The 24,749-nt window shown below is 43.7% G+C and overlaps 1 protein-coding gene across 1 annotated transcript in view; it reads left to right on the top strand.

Annotated features, from left to right (window-relative positions):
* c3h20orf194 (chromosome 3 C20orf194 homolog) overlaps nt 1-24,749 on the top strand; it is a 257,070-nt gene that overhangs the window by 181,175 nt on the left and 51,146 nt on the right. The window contains exons 24-28 of the mRNA XM_038793206.1: nt 1,384-1,485; nt 2,016-2,133; nt 8,758-8,846; nt 11,886-12,044; nt 16,999-17,124. Coding sequence (XP_038649134.1) covers nt 1,384-1,485; nt 2,016-2,133; nt 8,758-8,846; nt 11,886-12,044; nt 16,999-17,124 — 594 coding nt within the window. The remainder of the gene's footprint in view (nt 1-1,383; nt 1,486-2,015; nt 2,134-8,757; nt 8,847-11,885; nt 12,045-16,998; nt 17,125-24,749) is intronic.

Raw genomic sequence — 24,749 nt, 5'->3', positions numbered from 1 at the left:
TATCTGACTTGTTGCAATCGATTAGCATCATCATCATTGTTTGTCCGCATCTCCTAATTTGGTATCACAGCAAAGTTTGAAATTTTACTCTATATATTCCAAAAACCCAAGTCATTTATAGAACTCAAAAATAGCAGTGATCCAGGACTGAGCCAGGAGAAACACCACTTTCCAACATCCTCCAGTCTGACGAGCAACTATTCACCAGGACTCTTTCCTGACATGAAGTCAATCTTTTTTTTAAATCCAAACTGACACTGACCCTCCTCCATGAACCTCAATTTTGCTAGCCACAGTCCTTTATGGAATACTCTGTCAAACACTTTCTTAACATAACCATTTGCAACTCTTCAACTTTCTCTGCTATTTCATCGAAAAAATTGAATCAGAATAGCTAAATGCAATCTGCTTTATACAAATCTGTGCTGGCTCTCCTTAATTAACTTAAACTTCTCCAGAGGCCGGTTAATTATTTTTATATATTGATTATTGTGCCTTGTTTATTTTAGAAGCATTATAAATTATGCTCAGACAGGCTTCTAAGGAGATAGATGGTCGGGATTATGTTTGTGGAAGATGCATCACGTTGTCATTCACATCTCCTGCAGGCCCATCTTCTGTTTCTTTACTTGTCCCATTACCACCCACTTTTGCCTTGCGCCACAATCCCCTTTCCTATCTTCTGCCCTGTCACAGACCTTTTTGTTCTTTCTTACCTTTCTCCTCCCTATAATCTTTATTAATGTCACAAGTAGGCTTACATTAACACTGCAATGAAGTTACCGTAAAAATCCCCTAGTTGCCACATTCAGGCGCCTGTTCGGGTACACAGAGGGAGAATTCAGAATGTCCAATTCACCTAACAAGCACGACTTTTGGGTCTTGTGGGAGGAAACAGGAGCACCCGGAGGAAACCCACACAGACACAGGGAGAACGTGCAGACTCCACACACAGTCACCCAAGCCAGGAATTGAACCTGGGTTCCTGGCATTGTGAAGCAACAGTGCTAACCACTGTTACCGTGCCACCCTGCGTCTGCACTTGCATTAGACATATTACACCTCAAACATTTTGCAGTTCTGATGATCATTACCCTTTGTTTCGCTCTCCACAAATGCTGACAGGCAAACAGGATTTCCAGCACTTTCTGTTTATATTTCAGGTTTCCACAATCTTCAGTAAACTGCTTTTTTGTATGAGGTGTATTAAATTAGCCTTGTATGTCAAGTTTTAGTGAAATATACTTCTAAAACTATCACAGTAAATCAATATTAAAATGAACATTCTTGTGTATTAATGTTCTTACTTCATTATATTTAATTTGCAAATTGTAATAATGCACATATTGATTTATTTTGCTGTTGCTCTTTATTCTCCATCAGGCATTTGAACCTGGAGAAACGTTTTGAGGTCCAGTCTAAATCTAGAGATGAACACTGGAACTGTTTAAAATCATTTGGTGCAAATCTACCAGAGTTTGATATGTAAGTGTTTATTTTGTTATGACTAAATAAAATACTGGCCATTAAATGATTTTCTTTCCTTCCCACCTTTTCATTAATGCTTCAGCTACCTTTGACTCACATTCCAGCCCAAATGTTTCTGCCTCTTGGTATCCTTCCATTAAATCCCGACTTTGGATGAATAATGCCTACATCTGCAACATTTTTAAATTATGCTCAGAAACATCAATCTGATGTCTTATTGGAGAACTATCAAATAGTAGGGAGGTCAAATGTTGGTGAAATTATTATCAAATAATTGGGAACTAAAATGTTGGTGAAAATAACACTCACTTTTCTGTTTGAATTCTGATGTTTTCTGATCCAAGATGTTTTCAGAGCTGAAGTTTGACTAATAGTAAAACTTGGAGTTTACAGCAAGTGTTTGGACTCATTTTTGTATTACCTGTAAGGATTTGTACCTTGTGTGATAGTCATACTATCTTATCTCAGCTTCAAACACGGATGATTGAACAAAGAATGGAAACTAAATGGCTCTAAATTGATTACAGGTTTTTACGGCATTTTGCTGTGAGTAGTGCAAGCCATGAATCAATGAGAAGATCTGATCTGTGCATATTATTACAGCAGCCAAAGTTACCCTCCTCGATCAATGAAGACCAGAATAAGGTAATGGAGCATATTCTTTGCCTTTCAAAACCGATGCTTAAAATGTACTCATTCTTTATTAGCAATTATAAAATTGTGGATGGAATGGATGAGTGCAGATACTTAGATACCCAGCTAATACCATCAAGACAGCATAAAACTAGTGATCAACCAAAGAGTTAGTACTTGGGTTAATCAGTACTGCCTTTCCACTCATATTAACCTCTGTAAACGTTCATAATTTTTATCCAATTACGCATTGTATTAAAATACGACAGCATATTAATCACATTTTATGAGTCTTTTAATGTCAAGAAAGCTATGCTAAAAGGAGTAAAACTGTATCTTCTGGGCATAAGAGTTGATCTATTTAATTTCCATGAGTCATATAAAAGAATCAAAAAGTAGAAACTTCAGATGCCAGAAATCAAATAGAAACATGACGTGCAGCACTTATCCTTCTGTGAGAAACAAAATTAACGTTTTGGGTCAAGGACATTTTATCAGAATCATGAGCTGATTTGCATTATAAGTTATAACTGGCATCATAGTTACACAAAACCATGGAATCAGTGAATGCGTTAACATCGTGGAGACACTTGCTTCTCTGGTACAGTGACTGAAATATTGTCTTTAGATCAGAACAACTTTGGTGCAGAACTCGGCTTTTGGGAAATATAAATTTTAATGCTTTTGAAATATTCTGATCTTGTCTTCTCCATGAGACTCACTTCCTGCTCCTTCAAATCTATTACCATTAAACTGTTGACCACGAAGGTCACGTGATGTAAATGCGGGATTGATTGCATTTTTAGCTCTACTCTTTTTTTTCATTTTTTTTTTTCATGCTGATGCACAACCCATAATTGATCTTGATGTGTATGATCTGTGCCATGTTCCTAGAAGATTCTGATTCAGTTTTGGCAATGGGGAGCTGAGTAAAGTCAGGAAAATTGACTTGTATCCGCGATACAAATATATCTCAAACAGTATGTAATGGAAACTACTAGGGAGCAAGCTATCCTTTTTTAAAATAAATTTAGAGTACCCAATTATTTCTTTTTCCAATTAAGGGGCAATTTAGTGTGGCCAATCCACCAAACCTGCACATATTTGGATTGTGGGGGTGAAACCCACGCAGATACGGGGAGAGTGTGCAAACTCCACACGGACAGTGACCCAGGGCCGGAATTCGAACGCGGGTCCTCCGTGCCGTAGTCCCAGTGCTAACTAAGGGAGCAAGCTATCCTACATCTGGTCCTGTGTAATAAGGCAGGAATAATTAATGATCTCATAGTTAGGGATCCTCTCAGAAGGAACAATCACAGTTTGGTTGAATTTAAAATAGAGATGAAGTGTGAGAAGATAAAATCCAATACCAACGTCTTGTGCTTAAACAAAGGAGACTGCAATGGAATGAGGGAGGGTTTGGCTCGGGTAGGTTGGGAGCAAAGACTTGTGGTGGGACAATTAATGAACAGTGGAGGACTTTCAAAGAGATTTTTCACAGTGCTCAGAAAGTGTATATACCAGTAAAAAAAAAAAATAATAATAATAAAGGCAGGACTGTATGGAAAAGGATAATCGGCCATGGATATCTAAGGAAATAAAGGAGTGCATCAAATTCCCGTACCAGCCTCCTCGGACAGGTGCCGGAATGTGGCGACTAGGGGCTTTTCACAGTAACTTCATTGAAGCCTACTCGTGACAATAAAGCAATTTTCATTTTCAATTGGCAAAAAAAGGCATACTAAGTGGCAAAGGCTAGTGGGAAACTAGAGGATTGGAAAATCTTTAAATGTTAACAGAAAGCCACACAAAATGTGATAAAGAAAAGTAAGCGACAATACCAACACCAGATCCATTCGCGTATTGCCCTCTGTAATTGTTTTGTATTTGTTTCCCTGGCGCCCCAATGTATATGTACCCTCCCAGTTTCTCCTCTCCCCCCCCCCCCACCCCCCACAAACAGATGCCTACTTTTGTGCTTAAAAACAATACTGCCAATTGTTCAGAGTTGCTGTTGTTGAGCTAGCACATAATACCCTACCAGTTATTTTAGTCTAACTTTTTTTGTTTGTTTTGTTTTTTGTACGTGTACCCTTCTCTTCTGTGTGTGTGTGTGTGTGTGTGTGTGTGTGTGTGTGTGTGTATGTATGTATGTATATATATATATGTGTGTGTATTCGATTTTGTGTACATAATGGTAAATATACTTTATTCAAAAACCCAATAAAAAACATTTATAAAAAAAGAGATAGATTATGAAAGTAAACTAGCTCAAAATATAAAAACAGACGGCAAAGAACGAAAAGAGTAGCTAAGGTAAACATTGATCCTTTGGTGGATGAGAAGGGGAATTTAATAATGAAAAATGAGGAGATGGCTGAGGCATTAAGTAGGTATTCTGTGTCAGTCTTCACAGTGGAAGACACAAATAACAGGCCAAAACTGTTGGCATGGAGGCTATGGCAGGTGAGGACCTGGAAACTATAATTTTCACTAAGGAGGTAACGTTGGGCAAGCTAATGAGGCTAAAGGTAGACAAGTCTCCTGGCCCTAGTGGAATGCACCCCAGGGTACTAAAAGAGATGGCGGGGGAAATAGCAAATGAACTCGTAATTTACCAAAATTTGCTGGACTCTGGGGCGGTTCCGGTAGATTGGAAAACAGCAAACGTGACGCCACTGTTTAAAAGAGGAGGTAGACAAAAGGCAGGTAGCTATAGGCCGGTTAGCTTAACTTCTGTAGTGGGGAAAATGCTTGAATCTATCGTTAAGGAAGAAATAACAAGACCTCTGGATACAAATTGTGCCATTGGGTAGATGTAGCATGGGTTCTGAAAGGCAGTTCCTCTTTAACTAATTTAGTGAAATTCTTTGAGGACATTACAAACATTGGGGAACATATGGGTGTGGTGTATCTGGATTTCCAAAAGGCATTCAACAAAGGTGCCGCACACAAAGCTGCTGCATAAGATAAAGGCGCATGGCATTACAGAGATTGGATTGGATTTGTTTATTGTCACGTGTACCGAGGTACAGTGAAAAGTATTTTTCTGCAAGCAGCTCAACAGATCATTCAGTACATGGAAGAAAAGGGAATTAAACACAATTCAAGAAAATACATAATAGGCAACACAAGATATACAATGTAACGACATAAGCATTGGCATCGGATGAAGTATACAGGATGTAGTGTTAATGACGTCAGTCAATAAATTTATTAGCTTAGATAGAGGATTGGTTAACTGACGGAAAGCAAAGAGTGGGGATAAATGGATTTTTCTGGTTGGAGATCAGTGGCTAGTGGTATGCCTCAGGGATCAGTGTTGTGTCTGCAATTGTTCACAAAGTACATAGATAATCTGGAGTTGGGGACCAAGTCTAATGTGTCAAAGTTCGCAGATGATACTAAGATGAATGGTAGAGCCAAGTGTGCAGAGGGCACAAAATCTGCAGAGGGATATAGATAGTTTAAGCGAGTGGGCAAGGGTCTGGCAGATGGAGTTCAATGTTGATAATTGTGAAGTCATCCATTATTTAAATGGTAAATAATTGCAGCATGCTGCTGTGCAGAGGGATCTGGGTGTCCTTGTGCATGAGTCGCAAAACGTTGGTTTGCAGGTGCAGCAAATAATTATGAAGGCAACTGGAATTTTCTCCTTCATTGCTCAAGGGATGGAATTTATAAGCAGGGAGGTTATGTTGCAACTGTTTAGGGTGCTGGTGAGGTCATACCTGAAGTACTGTGTCCAGTTTTTGTCTTATTTGAATAAGGATATACTGGCACTGGAGGGTGTGCAGAGCAGATTCACTAGGTTGATTCTGGAGTTGATTAGCGAATGAGGAGAGACTAAGTAGACCATTTTGTACAAAAAATCCAAGTGTCCAAAATAATGCACTGTCCTTCCAAATTTTAAAGGAAAAACATTTTTGACAGATATAGAGCGGGCCTCTCTGATTCCCCCAGCCGCGTTTCCTCGGTGGCGGGCTGTTCACTGGCAGAAGAATTCTTTCTCCCCGCCACTTGTCAATGGGATTTGACTGGTGTTCCAGAAATTCCATTCCTTATATCTTTTGGCCAATTAATCCATAGTGATTAATCAAGTCGCATTCTGTTTTTATTGTCCAGGATTGCGAGATTTTTAATTGTTATGAGAACCATTTCTCTCAATTTTTCCATGTATCAGTAGCCTTGGCTGCAGTCGATAATTAATTCCTGGATTGGATTTTCAGGGCGGAATTTTTCAAGCGGGTTCAATGGTGGACATGGGTGGAGAATATGGCAGGAGGCCCAGATCCTCTGCTGGTGCTCGTCATGGGGGTTGGTAAACCTACCAGAAGCTGGTATGAAGCTCATTTGCATCCTGTTGTTGGGATGTAGATGAAGTCCTGACAGTGGTGTAGTGGTATTGTCACTGGACTTGTAATCCAGAGACCCAAGGCAATATCTGGGGACCCAGGTTCAAATCCCGCCAAGGCAATGGTGACAGTTGAATTCAATACACAAAAATCTGGAATTAAAAGTCTGATGACTGAAATCATTATCAATTGTCATAAAAACTCATTTGGCTTACTAACGTCCTTTAGCGAAGGAAATCTGGAAATGTAGCCCCTGGTCTGGGCTACATATGATTCCAGACCCAGGGCAATGAAGTTGACTCTTAAATGCCCTCTGAGCTCGACGGCAATTAGGGGTGGCTAACAAATGCTGGTCCTGCCAGCGGCCCCCACATCCATTAAATGAATAAAAAGATTTAAACTCTCCAACACAATCTGCCGTGATGCTGGCAGGAAAACCCACCAGCTGAAACACATGTGGGACAATGTGCTGTTTAGATGTCGGGACTCCCCTGAACAACGCCTAGGTTCCTCTGGAGTTCAGAATGGAGGCCACCCATGACCTTTGAACAGCACAACAGTGGTCCGAGTGTGCATTTGCACTCGTCCTTCCAGATTAGGTGTCCTGGACGATTCCATCTTCCAGCCTTCATGTTCCCAAAGATCTATTTAACAAAGTCGCATGGGATGTCGTGCGGCGCGAGGTTTCCAGATGAACACATTTAAGTGAGCCATTGGGCTCATATACACCGATTCTCTGGCCTCACCTGGGAGGCCTTGCCATTCAGCATTGGTTTCCACAAATGTGGACCAGGCATAGTGGCACCTGGGTGGGTCTCCCACGTCATTAGAGATCCCTTGGTGGTAACTTTGCACTCTAGCTGACATCTGGGCACCTTGACATTGCCACCTTTGCAATGCCACTGGCAGTCCCAGATGGTGCTGGCTGGGGCATTCATGGTTGGTAGTGCCAGGTTTCCTGTGCCAGGGATCGGGAACCCCTTGAGAGCTGGGGGGGGGGGGGGGGGGGGGGGGGAGGTCTGGAGGTGGCCACAGTGGGGATGGTGAGGGGGGGGTCAGAAGATTGGGGCAGCCTTTTAAAAAAATTGTGCCCTGATCTGCAAATGCTCTTCCTGCTCACCAGTGGAAGAAATTATGTAAATGCAGCTTTGACGGAGCATTCCTCGCCAAGGCCAAAAAAAACAGCACAGTGCTGTTCGCACCCAAAACGGTTCTCTGTTTATGTCCCGTTAAATCACACCCACCTTTCTCTTTTAGTTATCATCTGCAAAACTTTGTGTGGCCCCATTTTAACATCCATGCAGGGTTGTGGACAAGATTGCTGAGTCAGAACTCTATATCGTAGTGTATGAATCTCTGAAAGTTTATGACCAGTACAGTAAACTTATTGCAAAACTAATCGAGATCCAGGATATATTGCCAGGTTGATTAAATACAGTCTGACTGATTTGAAACACCGAATAACTGACTGGTGATAGACTTCTTGTAGCCAGTTGATGAAGGAGGAGACCAGAAACCAATCTTTTATTCAGTTTTAGATTTATTCACATAAGATATTGCAAATTTACAGCTGCTAATTCTATAACCCACCATTAATATCAATAAGTTCATTCTACTACTTTTGAGTATAGCAATGAAAAATAAGCTAACTAACAAATTAATTAATAAACAAATTAAAAGTCTTCCTCTGAAATATGTGTGCAAATAATTATTCAATGAATGGTCCCCACACCTAACCTTAATTTATACAATGAAGTTATGGTAATTTTTAAAAATTGGGCAACTTTGCAGTGCGAATGAGCCAGCTTTTATATCAGAAAATAGTATCATTCATACAATGGTTGCAAAAATAAAACTGCCAACGTCCCTGTTTTTCCTGCTATGCTACATCTGGCAACGTTCATATAGGTCAGTAACTTGTGTCGAACCACTGCATTACATTACATGGTTAAATCCCGTAAATTCCCGTACCAGCCTCCCCGGACAGGTGCCGGAATGTGGCGACTAGGGGCTTTTCACAGTAACTTCATTGAAGCCTACTCGTGACAATAAGCGATTTTCATTTCATTTTTCAAATAATTCCCTACCATAGAAGCAAACAACCTTAGTTGTGAAAATTAGAGTGTGAAAATTGTCAAATATTTTGCAGTGGATTATTTTGTATAAATGTTTACATTTTCATTGATTCCCCAGAGTATCATTTAATTTTCCATATTGAAACTGATAATACCTGTAGCAGTGTTTCATATAATTGGATTTTGTATCTTGGTGTTTGTTTCAGATGGTGATCACTATTATTACAGGGCTACCTGGTAGTTACAAAGAAGATCTATGTACATATATTGTCAATCTGAATCAAGAACATGGAAGGTCAGTAAATTGAATGATTCAGGAGTCAATTTTATTTTGGAGTGAGTACTTAGTAATACAAGAAGCTTTAATTAATTTGTGTTTTCTGTTCTTCTACCTTTCCTACACATAGTAGCTTGCATCCAACATCAGTTGCCAGGATAATGTTAATGTTGGGCCAGTTATATGCTCCTCCACACCGTAGTTCCATATGCTCAAGTATGAGATTAAATAAATAAAAAGGGCCTAAGGCTGCCACTTTAGGTCCTGGTAGTTCCCACTCTGTCCCAGATTGCTCCGGAAGGGTAAGGAATCTCAAATACTTTAGCAACAGGTGAAGTTAACTCTTGTACCCGGTTACTATGCAGTAGTATTCTCTGCCAACAGGATGCTACCATCAAGGCAAAATGATATTCTGCCTGTCACACAAATGAGCAATGTGGTTTATGAATTTATTGCATATGTGATACCAGGTCATATGTCCCATTAACTGGAAAACCATATCAAACAGCATATCCTTTCAGTTGTTTGCAACAGGCAAAGTACTGACCATACCCAACCAGTCCGTGCTTGCAAAACTCAAATTATAGGCTGAATTTTTCCAGTCAGCGGGATCCTCCGGTCCTGTCGACAGCCAATTTTCCCTGCGGGTCCCCCGGCGCCAGGGTTTGCACACAAGGGGAAACTTTGGTGACAGAGGCAGGAGGAGACAAACTGGCCAGTGGCAGCCACCTCGCCCACACCAAACACACCACGGTGGCACGTGGAAAATCCTGCCCACTGGGTCCAACACTATATCTGCAATTGGACAACACTTGCTAAACATTCTGCAAAGAGTTGAAAAATGAAAATCGCTTATTGTCACGAGTAGGCTTCAATGAAGTTACTGTGAAAAGCCCCTAGTCGCCACATTCCGGTGCCTGTCGGGGAGGCTGGTACAGGAATCGAACCGTGCTGCCGGCCTGCTTGGTCTGCTGTAAAAGCCAGCGATTTAGCCCAGTGAGCTAAACCAACCCACTGAAAGCCAATTTAAGATTGTCATCAGGTGTGCGGTGTGGTTCACATACAGATTCTAGAAGCCACATATAATAGAATCCCTACAGTGTAGAGGGAGGCCAATCGGCCAATCAAATATACACTGACCCTTCGAAAGAGCACCCTATTTGGCCCGCGCTGCACCCTATCCCCTGATCCCAGTAACCCCACCAAATCTTTTAGATACTAAGGGACAATTTTGCATGGCCAGTCCACCTAATCTTCATCTTTGAACTGTGGGAGGAAAACAAAGCATCCGGAGGAACCCACACAGACATGGGGAGAACGTGCAGACTCCACACAGACAGTCAACCAAGGCTGGAATTGAACTTGGGTCCCTGGTGCTGTGAGGAAGCAGTGCTAACCACTGTGCCACCATGCTGCATATATTCACATACAGGGACTTTGCAGACAAAAGGAATTGACCACACGTTGACCCTTTTTCAACTGAACAAAAGCTTAGGGAACAGTAATTCCCTGGTTCATTTCCCCTGGTCAATGTCTTGACCAATCAGAGTCGACCTGCTTGGTTTGAAGTTGAAAAGTTAGGCAGTTAACTGTTCCATGCTTTATTCTCCATGGCAACACCTGCACCAATCAGTGGCACTTGCCAACGAATCGACACTCTTCATGCCATATAAATTGTTGCCCCCCCCCCCCCATTAGGGAAAATTCTTGCAAGCTGTCCTGTTGAGTGCAAGTTGAAAAGTTTTGACAGCAGTCTTTTTTCAGCAAAAGTAGAAAGACTTGTGAAGTTGAACATCTGAAATAATGTGTGGTTTCTCGCCAAGAGAAGTTAGATAATAATGTGTAGAAACTTGGGTATTGCATGTTTGTTGTAAACAAAAAGAATACACCAAATTGATTTTGGTAGCCCAAGAGAAGCTGTTGGGATTATTTTATGAAACTAAGTTAAGTTCATTGTTCGTGTTCCAATTTGCTTCATGGTTGTTGTGTTGGTCAAGCAATGCATTGCACTTTGAAAATGTATTGGCAGCAAAATGAAGACCATAATCAGGTTATAGCTTAGCAATTTGTCATGAGAATGCTCTCAAGACATTATAAATGAAATAAAAATCTAATCTTCTTAGGCAGTCCTCTGTAGTTAAGGATGAATTGCTTCTACACTGAAAGTAAATTCTCAGGTGACTGAGGAGTCCTGGTGATCCAGCTCTTGAATTTAATTTGAAGGGGTGGAAGATGCCTGTGCGTGAATTATTTTAATGTCGGGTGGCTGTTGCACACCAGCTACCACACTGGCCTGACGGAGCAAGGTCTTAGTCCAGTGGGAAGGGAGTCCAAGACCACTGGAGACCAGACTCTGCTGTATGGGTCTAAGGCATAACAAGCACAAACAATGATACTGTTCTCGTTTCTCCCTCCCACAGGACTTCTCTCCTTTTTAAAAAAAATTTAGAGTACCCAATTATTTTTTCCAATTAAGGGGCAATTTAGCGTGGCCAATCCACCTATCCTACACATCTTTTGGGTTGTGGGGGTGAAACCCACACAGACACGGGGAGAATGTGCAAACTCCTCACGGACAGTGACCCAGGGCCGGGATTTGAACCCGGGTCCTCAGCGCCGTAGGCAGCAATGCTAACCACTGTGCCACCGTGCTGGCCTAGGACTTCTCTCCTTGGAGATGATCACCATTACTGAGATTGGCTTTCCGTTCCAGATGTATTAATTGAATTTAAAATTCCATTGAAACATAGCTATCATTCAGTTCTCAAACATCATGATTAACAAACAAGTTATTTACCACATGCAGAAGCAACATCCTGCTGCTGCTGAAAATCTGAAGTAGAAACAGAACATACTGGAAATACTCCAAGTCTGGCACCATTTGTGGAGAGAAAAACCCGAGTCACTGACCTGAAATGTTAACCCTGTTTCTCTCTCTCTCAAAAGCATCTAGACCTGCTGAGTATTTTCTGCTTCAATTGCAGCATCTGACAAATACAAATCTGAATTATTATAATTAATCCTCTTGTAACTAATTATGGTCTCCTTTCATTATAGGTGGTTAGTTTACTGTCAGATGCCAGACAACTGTGAGCCATTCAATGTTGGGCAAATCCACCGATATCTTTCAAATGTTCTTGAAGCACAGAGGAATAGGACTGTTCGTCAATCTGTGTACTCCAGAAAGAAACTGAGGCTACTGATTGTTACACCAGGGTGAGTGTAATTCAGAGTAGCTAGGATGTGCTTTGCATGCAAGTTTCACACACCAAGTCAAAGGGGAAAAAACATCAAGATGTGACATTTAACGCACTTCATAGTTAGAACATCAAGAATTGTAAGCAATGTTTGCCATTTATCTGTCTGATTTGGGAATGGTACATTACTTAATCAAATCTAAAAAGGTGGAAGATTGATCGGTAAAATCTAAGAATTAATTATTCACTTTTATTATTTCTTTTTTTCTTTTTTATGAACAATGTCTCATTTCTTGACTAAGATTCAAAATCTTTAGAGTAGTTCTAATAATGTATCGTAGATGTTATGAATACTTGTTTGGGTATTGACTTACTTCACAGGCTGAAACCTAAGAGGGAATTGCAGCTCACTTAATTCAAGGTTCATCTGAGTTCTTTGCATGCAGACTTCTAGCTGGGCACCAAGGAAGGCAATTGGTTATCGGTCCAGAGACGCGTTGTGGTGTCCCAAGTGCTGACCCAGCTGAAAGTCAGCTGATTCAAATTTGAAATCAAAGCTGGGAAGTTGTGTTTGTCTCAGCAGTACTTTAGACCAGGGCGGGATTCTCTGTTTCTGAGACTAAGTGTTGACGCCAACAGAGAATTCGTGGACTTCCACAATAGCAAAACTGGTGCCGCATCTGGACCGATTCCGCTACTGTTAACGGGTTAGCATCGTCAGCATGTAGAGCATAATCGATTTCAGTGAAAAATGATGCCGGATTCACCGATTTCGTGATTGACACTCAAAGAGGCTGACAAGCTGCAGCCGCATATACACACTTCACTCCCCACACATACACCATCCTAGCCGACAAGATGGCAGCAAGACACGCAGCCCCAAGATTCACCGATGCTGAGCTGGTGAATCTCCTGGACATGGTGGAAGTGAGAAGGATGACCCTGTACCCCGGCCCAGGAAGGAGACTGCCAGTTGCCACCCAGAAGGTGGCACAGTCAGTGGGTGATGTGGCGCAGTCACAGGCGGCGATAGTCCACTCCCTGCACACCATGGCCATGAGCATGCAGACTCTGGTCACAACCAGAGCGGGCCTGCAGGACTGGCAGCGCCAGATGGCGGGGAGCCTCTTGGGATAGGTTTCCTCATACCCCCACCCCGTGGACTAGCCTGGAGACCATTGGGCACCCTGAGGGAAGCGGAGATGATGGGGCCCGTACCGGTGACTCGCGGGGGGAGATGCCGGAGCACCCCTGGCACATCTGGTGGGAAGTGGGCAGAACGGGGCGGCACCACGCCACCTGGGACACCTGAGGAGCAGCCAGACCCGGTCGTCCCAGAAGATGCCTGCCGACGAGGACCCCGGTCGCAGGGCAGGAATCACAGCAGGCTGCCTCTACCCCTGCTGTATTGTCTGGGGAACCACATAGGCATAACTTTAGGGCCATAAGGCCAGGAGGTTAGACACTAGTTAAGTTGGCATGGGTGCAGGGCACACTTTATTTATAGATGCTAAGGCACACATCTGTAAATAACCGTTCACATTAAACACTTTTTTTAACCACTGTTACAGTAAGTCTTGGTGCTCTGTCCGATGGGTGTGTGGGGTGGGCTGGCAGGGGAGGGTAGTGGAGGTGGAGGAATAGACGGCCTGTGCGCCCCATTCCTCCCCCACCCCACCCCACCCCCGCGATCGTACCGCCACCCCAGGGATTCGATGGACTTTGTGATGGAATGGCCAGCCTGCATGCAGGGATCATCCAGGTGGACGTGGAAAATGCTACCATGGGCAGGTGTCTGACATTGTCAAATGATGTGGAGCACCAGAGCTCAACGCATAACGGGTTGTCGTCATCTTTCATCCCATGGACCAGACCCGCTGTTACTGCCAACCCAGGGCCCACACCTTGTAGCGCGGATGGTATGAGTCACTGAGGGAGTTGCAAGGGGTGGGGGGGAAGATGCGGTGTCCGTGCCCCTGGCCAGTTCCCCCCCTCCACTGGCCGGGTATCCTAGTGGGCTCGGTCCACATTGAAATGGATGTATCGAGCTGCCTGGGCATATAGGGCCTCTGATGGCGCAGGTGCACCTATGGACTGAGGTCTGTGAGATCCCTGACATGTCCCCACTCAGCGTCTGAAAGAAGCCCGTCGTAAAAGTTCAGGGCAACCGTCGCCTTGACAGCCATCGGCAGTGGGTGTCCTCCCCTACACCCCACAGTGCCAAGTGTCCTGTCATCTGGCAGATATGTTACACTGTCTCCCTGCTCAGCTGGAGTCTTTGACAGCATGCCCGGTCCGACAGGTCCTCAAATGACAGACGATGCCAGTACACCCGAAGCCTCATGCAGCGCCTCCTTGGCACCTCCTACCCCTTCTTTTGGGTGGGTGGCTCTCCATCCTGCACGGCTGCCACCTGTTCCTCTGGTGCATGCTCTGCTGCTGCAGCTTTCTCCTCCTCAAGCAGCACTATAGAACATGCAGTGGAGAAGGAGGCCATTCAGCCCATCGAGTGTGCACCGACCCACTTAAACCCGCACTTCCACCCTATCCCCGTAACCCAATAACCCTCCTAATCCTTTTTAGTCACTAAGGGCAATTTATCATGGCTAATCCACCTAACCTGCACGTCTTTGGACTGTGGGAGGAAACCAGAGCACCCGGAGGAAACCCACGCAGACACGATGAGAACGTGCAGACTCCGCACAGACAATGACCCAATGTTATCCACTTGTGCTACCTTGCAGCCACCATTGTTGGTTGAATTCCAATATCGATTGTCTGCAGGGGGTGAAAGGCCGACATGTTAGCATGGTGCATGCCCCCGTGCCCAACACTGTCCACCAGGCTACACGGTGGCCTCAGTTGGCACTGTGGGCTGTGTTCCCGCATGACCTCCTCCTCCCCACCCCATCCCCATACCCCTGGCCTTGGTGGTTGGCACCGTGAGGGCCTCTGGCCCTGGCGCCCTTCCCTGATGTCAGGGTGTGTGGTCAATGGGGTGCGCAGCAAGTTGTCCACTGTAATGGCGTTCCGTGTGTCGGCACCGCCCCTGTCCTGTTGGGCGTCTCCCTGGCCACTCGGCCTGTTGTCCCCCCCCCCCCCCCCCCCCCCCCCCCCACACACACACACACACACACACACACACCCCGGCCAGAGAGTCACTCCTCTCTGGGTCCTACCTCCTTCATCAGCCACCACGCCGGTTTCACAACTTTGCACGTCGGGAACCCGGCCCATCAGAGGAGGAGAATCTGAGGCCCCAGAGAATATCGGGTTGGACCCGCTCATGATATGCAAACGTTTTTTGCTGCACATGCATTCAGGTACGCCGCTGTCGAAGTGATGGAGATTCGCGATTTGGCATTAAATTGTGCCCGCTGCGATTTTGGCGTTAGAACCTATTCTCCGTCCAATCACATTTAATGATTTCGCCGTCGGCAAACGGAGAATCCTACCCCATGTCTTTTACCATGTGACCATCAGAGGAGTTCAGAGAAAAGTAAACAAACGTTCAAACTAAGATTTGCAGCTCTGCTAATTCTTTTGTTTGATCGGAGTTTATACATAGCTGAGTTCCACAAATTAAGAAGATTTCAGTTCAGTTTACCCCTCTGAGCTAAGATAGCGGATGTTATTGGATGATTCTGTGGCTTGGAAATGAAAATTGGTCAGGATTCAACTCCAGAGAATCAGATGACAACAGGGTTGGACTCTAAGCTTATCCTTACAGATGCTGTTCGTTAAAGTTTATGCAAAAAGGATGATCATTTGGGAAAGGTGCTGGAAGATATGGATCAGTAAGTTGTTCATGCCTTAGAAAGCAATGCAAGTAATAATTGATATTAATAAATCTTTCTTGCCATTAATTGATATTTTTGTGTTGCTGGTATTTGAAGATTTTATTTGGAAATCCTTCCAGCTCATTTTACTGCAGACGATGGGTTTGAAGCAATGGGACTTTAAGCACTCCCTAATCTGGACATGTATCTGGCTCATTTGACTGAGTGAGGCATTTATTTATTTTTGAAATTTTTTCCAATTAAGGGGAATTTTAGCATGGCCGATCCACCTACCCTGCACATCTTTGGGTTGTGAGGGCGAAACCCACACAAACACGGGGAGAATATCCACACGGACAGTGACCCAGAGCCGGGATCGAACCTGTGACCTCGGTGCCGTGAGGCAGCAGTGCTGCCCCGAATGAGGCATTTATAAATATGCAGGCCACAACCCTCACTTAAGAGGGCTATGGGCAGAATAGGACGAGCTGATTGCTGCAGGGAGCCAGCTCGTATATGATCTGCTGTATGGCCTACTGCACTGTAATTTTTCTGTGATTCTCGGGGCATGACAAAACTTCTCCACCCTTTCGGAGCTTGTAGTGCTGTGATGTGAAGGCTGAGATTGCTTACTTTTTATGTTCTGTTGTGAATGAATGAGGATTCAGCTAAAATTTTATCTACGGATAAAGAAACCTAATTCAGTTAAAAATGAAAAGGAACTGAACATAGAATCGGATAAAGGAATAAAGAAAATTCCAATAAAAATAAATAACTGAGAACGGCTCAATCCATTTTGGGTGATAACTTTGACTCTTCCATTTCCATATTTTTGATCTGTTTTCGGATAATTTTGAAATCTTCCATCAAGACCTGTACAAGCTTAACTCAGTTGACTTTATTTTTGATTCAACTGTTTGGAAATGCAACGGGCATTTGAAGGTTTGGCATACCTCTAGTTTATTTTCGAGGATGATTAAATGGTCTGAGTGCTTATATTCTTCTTCACATGAAATGCTTCAATTCGAATGTAAAGTTGTTCAAATTAATAGTCTCAACGGCTTGTGGGAAATGTTTGAGGCTAGTTCAGCCTTTTCTCGGAACCCTTCAATTTGTCACTGCGATGAGATGTTTGCTGCTGCTGTTCTTGCAACTAATTTTCAATTCACATGCATATATTTTGTTTTTTCATAGATACACAGATGTTATTGATGTTGTGCAGGCTATCCAGGTGCATCCAGACCCTGAAGTTCAGTCTGCGTTCGTCATTGGAGCTATCACTGCCTGTGTAGACCCACAGTGCTCGACCATGGAACACAGGTGACATTAAAGTGTTTGTTTAATATTTTAAATCTTAACTTTTGGAATTTTTCCTCTTGCTCACAAAGAAGAAAGAAATTGATACTAACCATCCATTTAAAATGTATTCTACATTAATCTAAAACAATTGTGCAAGAGCAGATTTAATGTGCTTAAATGTAAGATTCATTTCAGTTGTACAAAGAACAAAGTAAATTACAGCACAGGAACAGGCCTTTCGGCCCTCTCAGCCTGCGCCGATCCAGATTCTTTATCTAAACCCGTCGCCTATTTTCCAAGGATCTACTTCCTTCTGTTCCCCGCCAGTTCATATATCTGTCTAGATGCATCTTAAATGATGCTATCGTGCCTGCCTCTACCACCTCCACTGGCAAAGCGTTCCAGGCACCCATCACCCTCTGCGTAAAAAACTTTCTATGCACATCTCCCTTAAACTTTCCCCCTGTCACCTTGAAATTGTGACCCCTTGTAATTGACACCCCCACTCTTGGAAAAAGCTTGTTGCTATCCACCCTGTCCATGCCTCTCATAATTCTGTAGACCTCAATCAGGTCCTCCCTCAACCTCCGTCTTTCCAACGAAAACAATCTTAATCTACTCGACCTTTCATAGCTAGCACCCTCCATACCAGACAACATCCTGGTGAACCTCCTCTGCACCCTCTCCAAAGCACCCACATCCTTCTGGTAATGTGGCGACCAGAACTGCACGCAGTATTCCAAATGTAGCCTAACAAAGGTCCTCTACAACTGTAACATGACCTGCCGACTCTTGTACTCAATACCCCATCCGATGAAGGCAAGCATGCTGTATGCCTTCTTGACCACTCTTATCGACCTGCGTTGCCACCTTCAAGGTACAATGGACCTGAACTCCCAGATCTCTCTGTACATCAGTTTTCCCCAGGACTCTTCCATTGACCGTATAGTCAGCTCTTGAATTGGATCTTCCAAAATGCATCACCTCGCATTTGCCTGGATTGAAATCCATCTGCCATTTCTCTGCTCAACTCTCCAATCTGTCTATATTTTGCTGTATTCTCTGACAGTCCCCCTCGCTATCTGCAACTCCACCAACCTTAGTATCATCTCCAAACTTGCTAATCAGATCACCTATACCTTCGTCCAGATCATTTATGTGTATCACAAACAACAGTGGTCTGAGCACGGATCCCTGTGGAACACCACTAGTCACCTTTCTCCATTTTGTGACACTCCCTTCCACCACTACTCTGTCTCCTGTTGCCTAGCCAGTTCTTTATCCACCTAGCTAGTACACCCTGAACCCCATGCGATTTCATTTTTTCCATCAACCTGCTATGGGAAACTTTATCAAACGCCATACTGAAGTCAATGTATATGACATCTACAGCCCTTTCCTCATCAATTAACTTTGTCACTTCCTCAAAGAATTCTATTAGGTTTGTAAGACATGACCTTCCCTGCACAAAACCATGCTGCCTATCACTGATAAGTCTATTTTCTTCCAAATAGAACTAATCTTCACTATCTTCTCCAACAGTTTGCCTACCACTGACGTCAAGCTCACAGGTCTCTCATTCCCTGGATTATCCCTGCTACCCTTCTTAAACCAAGGGACAACATTAGCAATTCTCCAGTCCTCCGGGACCTCACCCGTGCTGCAAAGATATCTGTTAAGGCCCCAGCTATTTTGTCCCTCGCTTCCCTCAGTAACCTGGGATAGATCCCATCCGGACCTGGGGACTTGTCCACTTAATGCCTTTTAGAATACCCAAAACTTCCCCCTTCCTTAAGCCGACGACCTAGAGTATTTAAACATCCATCCCGAGACTCAACATCCGTCATGTCCCTCTCCTTGGTGAATACAGATGCAAAGTACTCATTAAGAATCTCACCCATTTCCTCTGACTCCATGCATAAATTCCCTCTTTTGTCTTTGAGTGGGCCAATCCTTTCTCTAGTTACCCTCTTGCTTCTTATATATGAATAAAAGGCTTTGGGATTTTCCTTAACCCTGTTAGCCAAAGATATTTCATGACCCCTTTTAGCCCTCTTTATTGCGTGTTTGAGATTTGTTCTACTTTCCCAATATTCCTCCAAAGCTTCATCAGTTTTAAGTCGCCTAGATCTTATGTATGCTTCCTTTTTCATCTTAGCTAGCCTCACAATTCCACCCGTCATCCATGGTTCCCTAATCTTGCCATTTCTATCCCTCATTTTCACAGGGACATGGCTGTCCTGCACTCTAATCAACCTTTCCTTAAAAGATTCCCACATTTCAAATGTGCATTTACCCTTAAACAGCTGCTCCCAATCCACATTCCCTAGCTCCTGCTGAATTTTGTTAGACTTGGCCTTTCCCCAATTTAGCACTCTTCCTTTAGGACCACTCTCATCTTTGTCCAAGAGTATTCTAAAACTTACGGAATTGTGATCGCTATTCCCAAAGTAATCACCGACTGAAACTTCAACCACCTGGCCGGGATCATTCCCCAATACCAGGTCCAGTATTGCCCCTTCCCGAGTTGGGCTATTTACATACTGCTCTAAAAGACTCTCCTGGATGCTCTTTACAAATTCTGCTCCATCTACGCCTCCAACACTACATGAGTCCCATTTAATGTTGGGGAAGTTAAAATCTCCCATTGCCACCACCCTATTGCTCTTACATTTTTCTATAATCTGTCGACATATTTGTACCTCTACTTCACGCTCACTTTTGGGAGGCCTGTAGTAAAGTCCCAACAATGTTACTGCACCCTTCCTATTAGCTCTACCTATATTGCCTCAGTGCTCGAATCCTCCATAGTGCCCTCCTTAATCACAGCTGTGATATCATCTCTGACCAGCAATGCAACTCCTCCACCCCTTTTACCTCCCTCTCTATCCCTCCTGAAGCATCTATACCCTGGGATATTTAGTTGCCAATCTTGCCCTTCCCTCAACCAAGTCTCAGTAATACAAATAACATCATATTCCCAGGTACTAATCCAGGTACTAAATTCATCTGCCTTACCTGCTACACTTCTGACATTAAAACATATGCACCTCAGACCACCTGATCCTTTGCGTTCATCATCTCTTCCCTGTCTACTCTTCCCTTTAGTCACAATTTGTTTATTATCTAGTACCTTACTGGCTTTAGATGCTGCCTGTAGTTTAATCATGGATCAGATTTTCAACGATTGACTTGGTTAACTGAAGCCAATCTGTCAAAAGCAGGTTGAGTGCTGAGGTGAGGGACGCAATTCAACCAAAACCTTTCTAATTTTGGGTGCGTTTGGCGGGGTGTTTGTCGCCGGCATTCATTTTTTGTACTTTGGAGAGTTTCTTTCCGGTCAAGATCAAACTTCAAAACTTTTAATTCTGGGGAGTTGAACTCACCAGCAAGACAAGCTCCTCCAAGATTGAGCCACCATTTTGAAAGGGTGCCCTGATCTCCAAATGAGGTAGAGGGACCCCACACCCGCTCAAGTGAGGGTAACCCACTATGGGTTTTCTGAGGATACTGCCTTTTAAGGCCTCTATACACCTCTTCCCACCCCAAACTTTTGAGGTTCCTTCCTACCTGCCCCTCACCTCCCTACCCTTCATATGCTCCCTCATCTCTCCTTTCATGGGCAGCACGGTGGCACAGTGGTTAGCATTGCTGCCTACGGCGCTGAGGACCTGGGTTCGAATCCCGGCCCAGGGTCACTGTCCGTGTGGAGTTTGTACATTCTCCCCGTGTCTGCGTGGGTTTCACCCCCACAACCCAAAGATGTGCAGGATAGGTAGATTGGCCACTCTAAATTGCCCCTTAATTGGAAAAAATAATTGGGTACTCTAAATTTATATAAAAAAAAAGAAAAAAAAAAAAAAAAATCTCTCCTTTCATGGGCACAGGTCCCCTCAGGCCTAGAAGTAAGATGGCAGTGCCATCCCAACACCCTGGAAGTGCCCCTGGCAGTGGAATACAGGCACCTTGGCAGTGCTAGGGTGGCAGGCTGGCACTGCCAAGGTGCCCAGCTGCCAGCGGGAGAACCAGGTTACCACCCTGTCCTATCCCTGACCACCCAGGAGTCTCGAATGGCCTGGCAAACTCCCAGGTGCCGTTACGCCTGGTCTGTTTGTGTGGACCAGTACTGAACGGCAGCTGGCCCAGGCTTCGCTGGGGACGTGATTAATTCCCGGGCACTAGGAGAATCCGGCCCAGAGGCGAGGCGTGACAGCCTTGTCGCGTCACACTCCTCCAAAGCTTTATCTTTCTTTTAAAATAAACAAAATCAATGCTTCTCCCAGCGTGGGCGGAACCCCCCCCCCCCCCACTTATTTAATGAGTCGTTAAAATGTTTCCACTAGGAGCGGCCCCAACTCTCCAGCAAACGTTTTGTAAAATTCCGCTGGGAATCTATCCAGGCCCAGGCCTTTCCAGAATGCATCGACCCAATGTACCTCATTACCTCCAACCCACATAATAATAATAATCGCTTATTGACACAAGTAGGCTTCAATGAAGTTACTGTGAAAAGCCCCACATTTCGACGCCTGTTTGGGGTGGCTGGTATGGGAATTGAACCCGTGCTACTGCCTTGTTCTGCATTACAAGCCAGCTGTTTAGCCCACTGTGCTAAACCAGCCCCTACGGCACCACAGCGATGGTAATGCCATTGAATGTCAAGGGACGGTGGTTGGATCCTCTCTTGTAAAAAGATGGTCACTGCATGGCTCTTGTGTGGCATCAGTGTAACTTGTCAGTCCGAGCCTGGATATTGTCCAGGTCTTGCTGCATTTAGACATGGACGCTTCATTATCTGAGGAGTTGTGAATGGTGCTGAACATTATGCAGTCATCAGCGAACATCCCCATTTCTGACTTTATGATGGAAAGAAGGTTATTGATGAAGCAGCTGAAGATCATAGAATTTAAAGTGCAGAAGGAGACTATTCGCCCATCAAGTCTGCATGGGCACTTGGAAAGAGCACCCTACTTAAGCCCAGGCTTCCACCCTATCCGCGTAACCCAACCTAACTAAGGGGCAATTTTAGCACTGCCAATACACCCAACCTGCACATCTTTGGACTGTGGGATGAAACCGGAGCACCTGGAGGAAACCCACGCAGACACAACGGGAAAGTGCAAACTCCACACAGACAGTCACCCGAGGCCGGAATTGAAACTGGGACCCTGGAGCGGTGAGGCAGCAGTGCTAACCACTGTGCAGTCCAATGATTGGACCTCGGACTCCTTAGGAATTCCTGCAGTGATGCCCTGGAGTTCAGATGATTTAACTCCAACCACGACGACCATCTTTCTTTGTGCCAGGTATGACTCCAAACAGTGCAGTTTTCCCCTTATTCCCATGTACGTTGATAATACCTCAAAACCTAATCTCCCTCAAATCTTTTACTGTCTCTAAATTGTCATGCTGCTTGACATTCGGTGCTTATGAGCAGACCAGTTTAAATATAAGGAAGGCAGAGGTTTTTAATACCTGACAAAAACTTGATTCCCTAACCACCAGCACGGTAGCAATGCGGATAGCACAATTGTTTCACAGCTCCAGGGTCCCAGGTTCGATTCTGGCTTGGGTCACTGTCTGCGGAGTCTGCACATCCTCTCCGTGTGTGTGTGCGTTTCCTCCGGGTGCTCCGGTTTCCTCCCACAGTCCAAAGATGTGCAGGTTAGGTGGATTGGCCGTGCTAAATTGCCCCTTGGTGTCCAAAATTGCCCTTAGTGCTGGGTGGGGTTACTGGGTTATGGGAATAGGGTGGAGGTGTGGACCTTGGGTGGGGTGCTCTTTCCAAGAGCCGGTGCAGACTCGATGGGCCGAATGGCCTCCTTCTGCACTGTAAATTCTATGTATTCTATCCTTTTCCTTTGCATCTGTCTGAAGTTGAATCTGATTAGTCGCTTTCTTAATGTTGGGTTGACGTACAGATGAGTTCCCAACAGCAGATCTGCAACTTCAGTGTTGCCTATTTTAACCTTCATAACATCTCTTAACTCCGCTGCTGCCTCAGCTCTTCTGCTGATCTTCACCCAAGACATTTTTACCTTATAAACTTAACTATTCCAATACCCAACTCAAAGTTTGGTGTCATTGGCAAATTTTGAGGTTTTACTCTGTATTCCGTTATCCAAGTTATTTATATAAAAGTTATATATTATATGCATTATACATGCTATATATACATATATATTATATATGAAAAAAATCAGCATTGTCCTTTGGGGAATATCATCGTCTACCATCAGCCAGTTCGAAAAATAACTTGTGTTTTCTGTCCTTAAGTATTAATGTTACCTTTCTTTCTTCCTCAATTTTTTTAAGATCACATAATTTGTAATTGAGCATTTTGAACAAGTTGAAAATTAAATTTAATGTTGTTATACTTTTGGAGGAAGATAACAATTAAGAGCATGTGTAAATTGGGCAAAAAACACTACCTGGTTCATTAACATTCATTGCTTCACATTCATGGTTTCCAGATAATTATGACTAGACATTTCCTATCCCATAGTAATTATGCTGGCAGAGGCCAAAGAAAATAGGGAAATTACACCAAACCAAAAAGGAAAATGATGCAGGAAAATTTATGGAATCATCAAATTACTACAGTGCAGAAGAGGGCCATTCAGTTCATTGTCTGAAAGAGCACCCTACCTCGGCTCACTCCCCGGCCCTACCCCTGTACACCACCAACCCTTTTGAGATACTAAGGGGCAACGTGGCATAGTCAATCCACCTAATCTGCACATCTTTGGACTGTGGGAGGAAACTGGAGCATCAGGAGGAAATCCACGCACACGCAGGAAGAATGTGCAAACTCCACAAAGACAGTCACCCAAGGTCGGAATTAAACCCGAGTCCCTGGTACTTCGAGGCAGAAGTGCTAACCACTGTGTCTATCTCTCAACCTGTCCAGAAGACTAGATTGAACCATGCTCGTTTACCTGATGAATTGATACCTGTGGTGAGAAATTTTCTCTAACCCAATGAAGAACTGGCCCGGCTCTTAAGGCATGCAGAGGGTCAACACAAACTACACTTAGCAGCTTATTCCAGAGAATTAGTTTGCACGTTAAATTGAAAGGGTGTGGTGTAACATTGTAGAGATGCAAAAATTATATCCATGGGATGATGTAGATAAAAAATTATAAAAAGACACTGACATTTCAGGTTTTAGAAATACAAGCATGGAGAGTCAGAGCATTTCTGCAAAGTTTATGTTTAGACGATAGTACACGGTTGGCAAACATTTTTACCTGAATTGCCTTTTAAAATGATTTGCACAAAATCAAAGTATTGGGAGCCGCAAGAGGAAAATTCAGCATTTCTATACTTGGTCAATTTCTACATGTCTCTGTCAGAATGGATAATTTGCATAATTAAATACATGTATTTCAATACATAAGTTTGAATTATTTGCTAAAAGCATCAAAATTAAAGTAGGACTAATGAGTTTTAGCATTATGAGCTTTGTCAGTAAAATCATCTGCCAAACAAATTTTAACTTGAGGTTTAAAATCAAAGGATTTTTTGACTATTGATCCTTGTGAATTAAAAAACATTATAGTACATTCATATTGTCTCATCTGTAATAAAAATAATAATGGTCACAACTTTAAAACTCAAACCAAATGGATTATTTATTACCAATG

The sequence above is a fragment of the Scyliorhinus canicula genome, chromosome 3 (assembly GCF_902713615.1).
Source record: "Scyliorhinus canicula chromosome 3, sScyCan1.1, whole genome shotgun sequence".
NCBI classification, from domain to species: domain Eukaryota; kingdom Metazoa; phylum Chordata; class Chondrichthyes; order Carcharhiniformes; family Scyliorhinidae; genus Scyliorhinus; species Scyliorhinus canicula.
The sequence above is the reverse complement of the archived record's forward strand: the minus strand, read 5'-3'. Positions and strand labels throughout refer to the sequence as shown.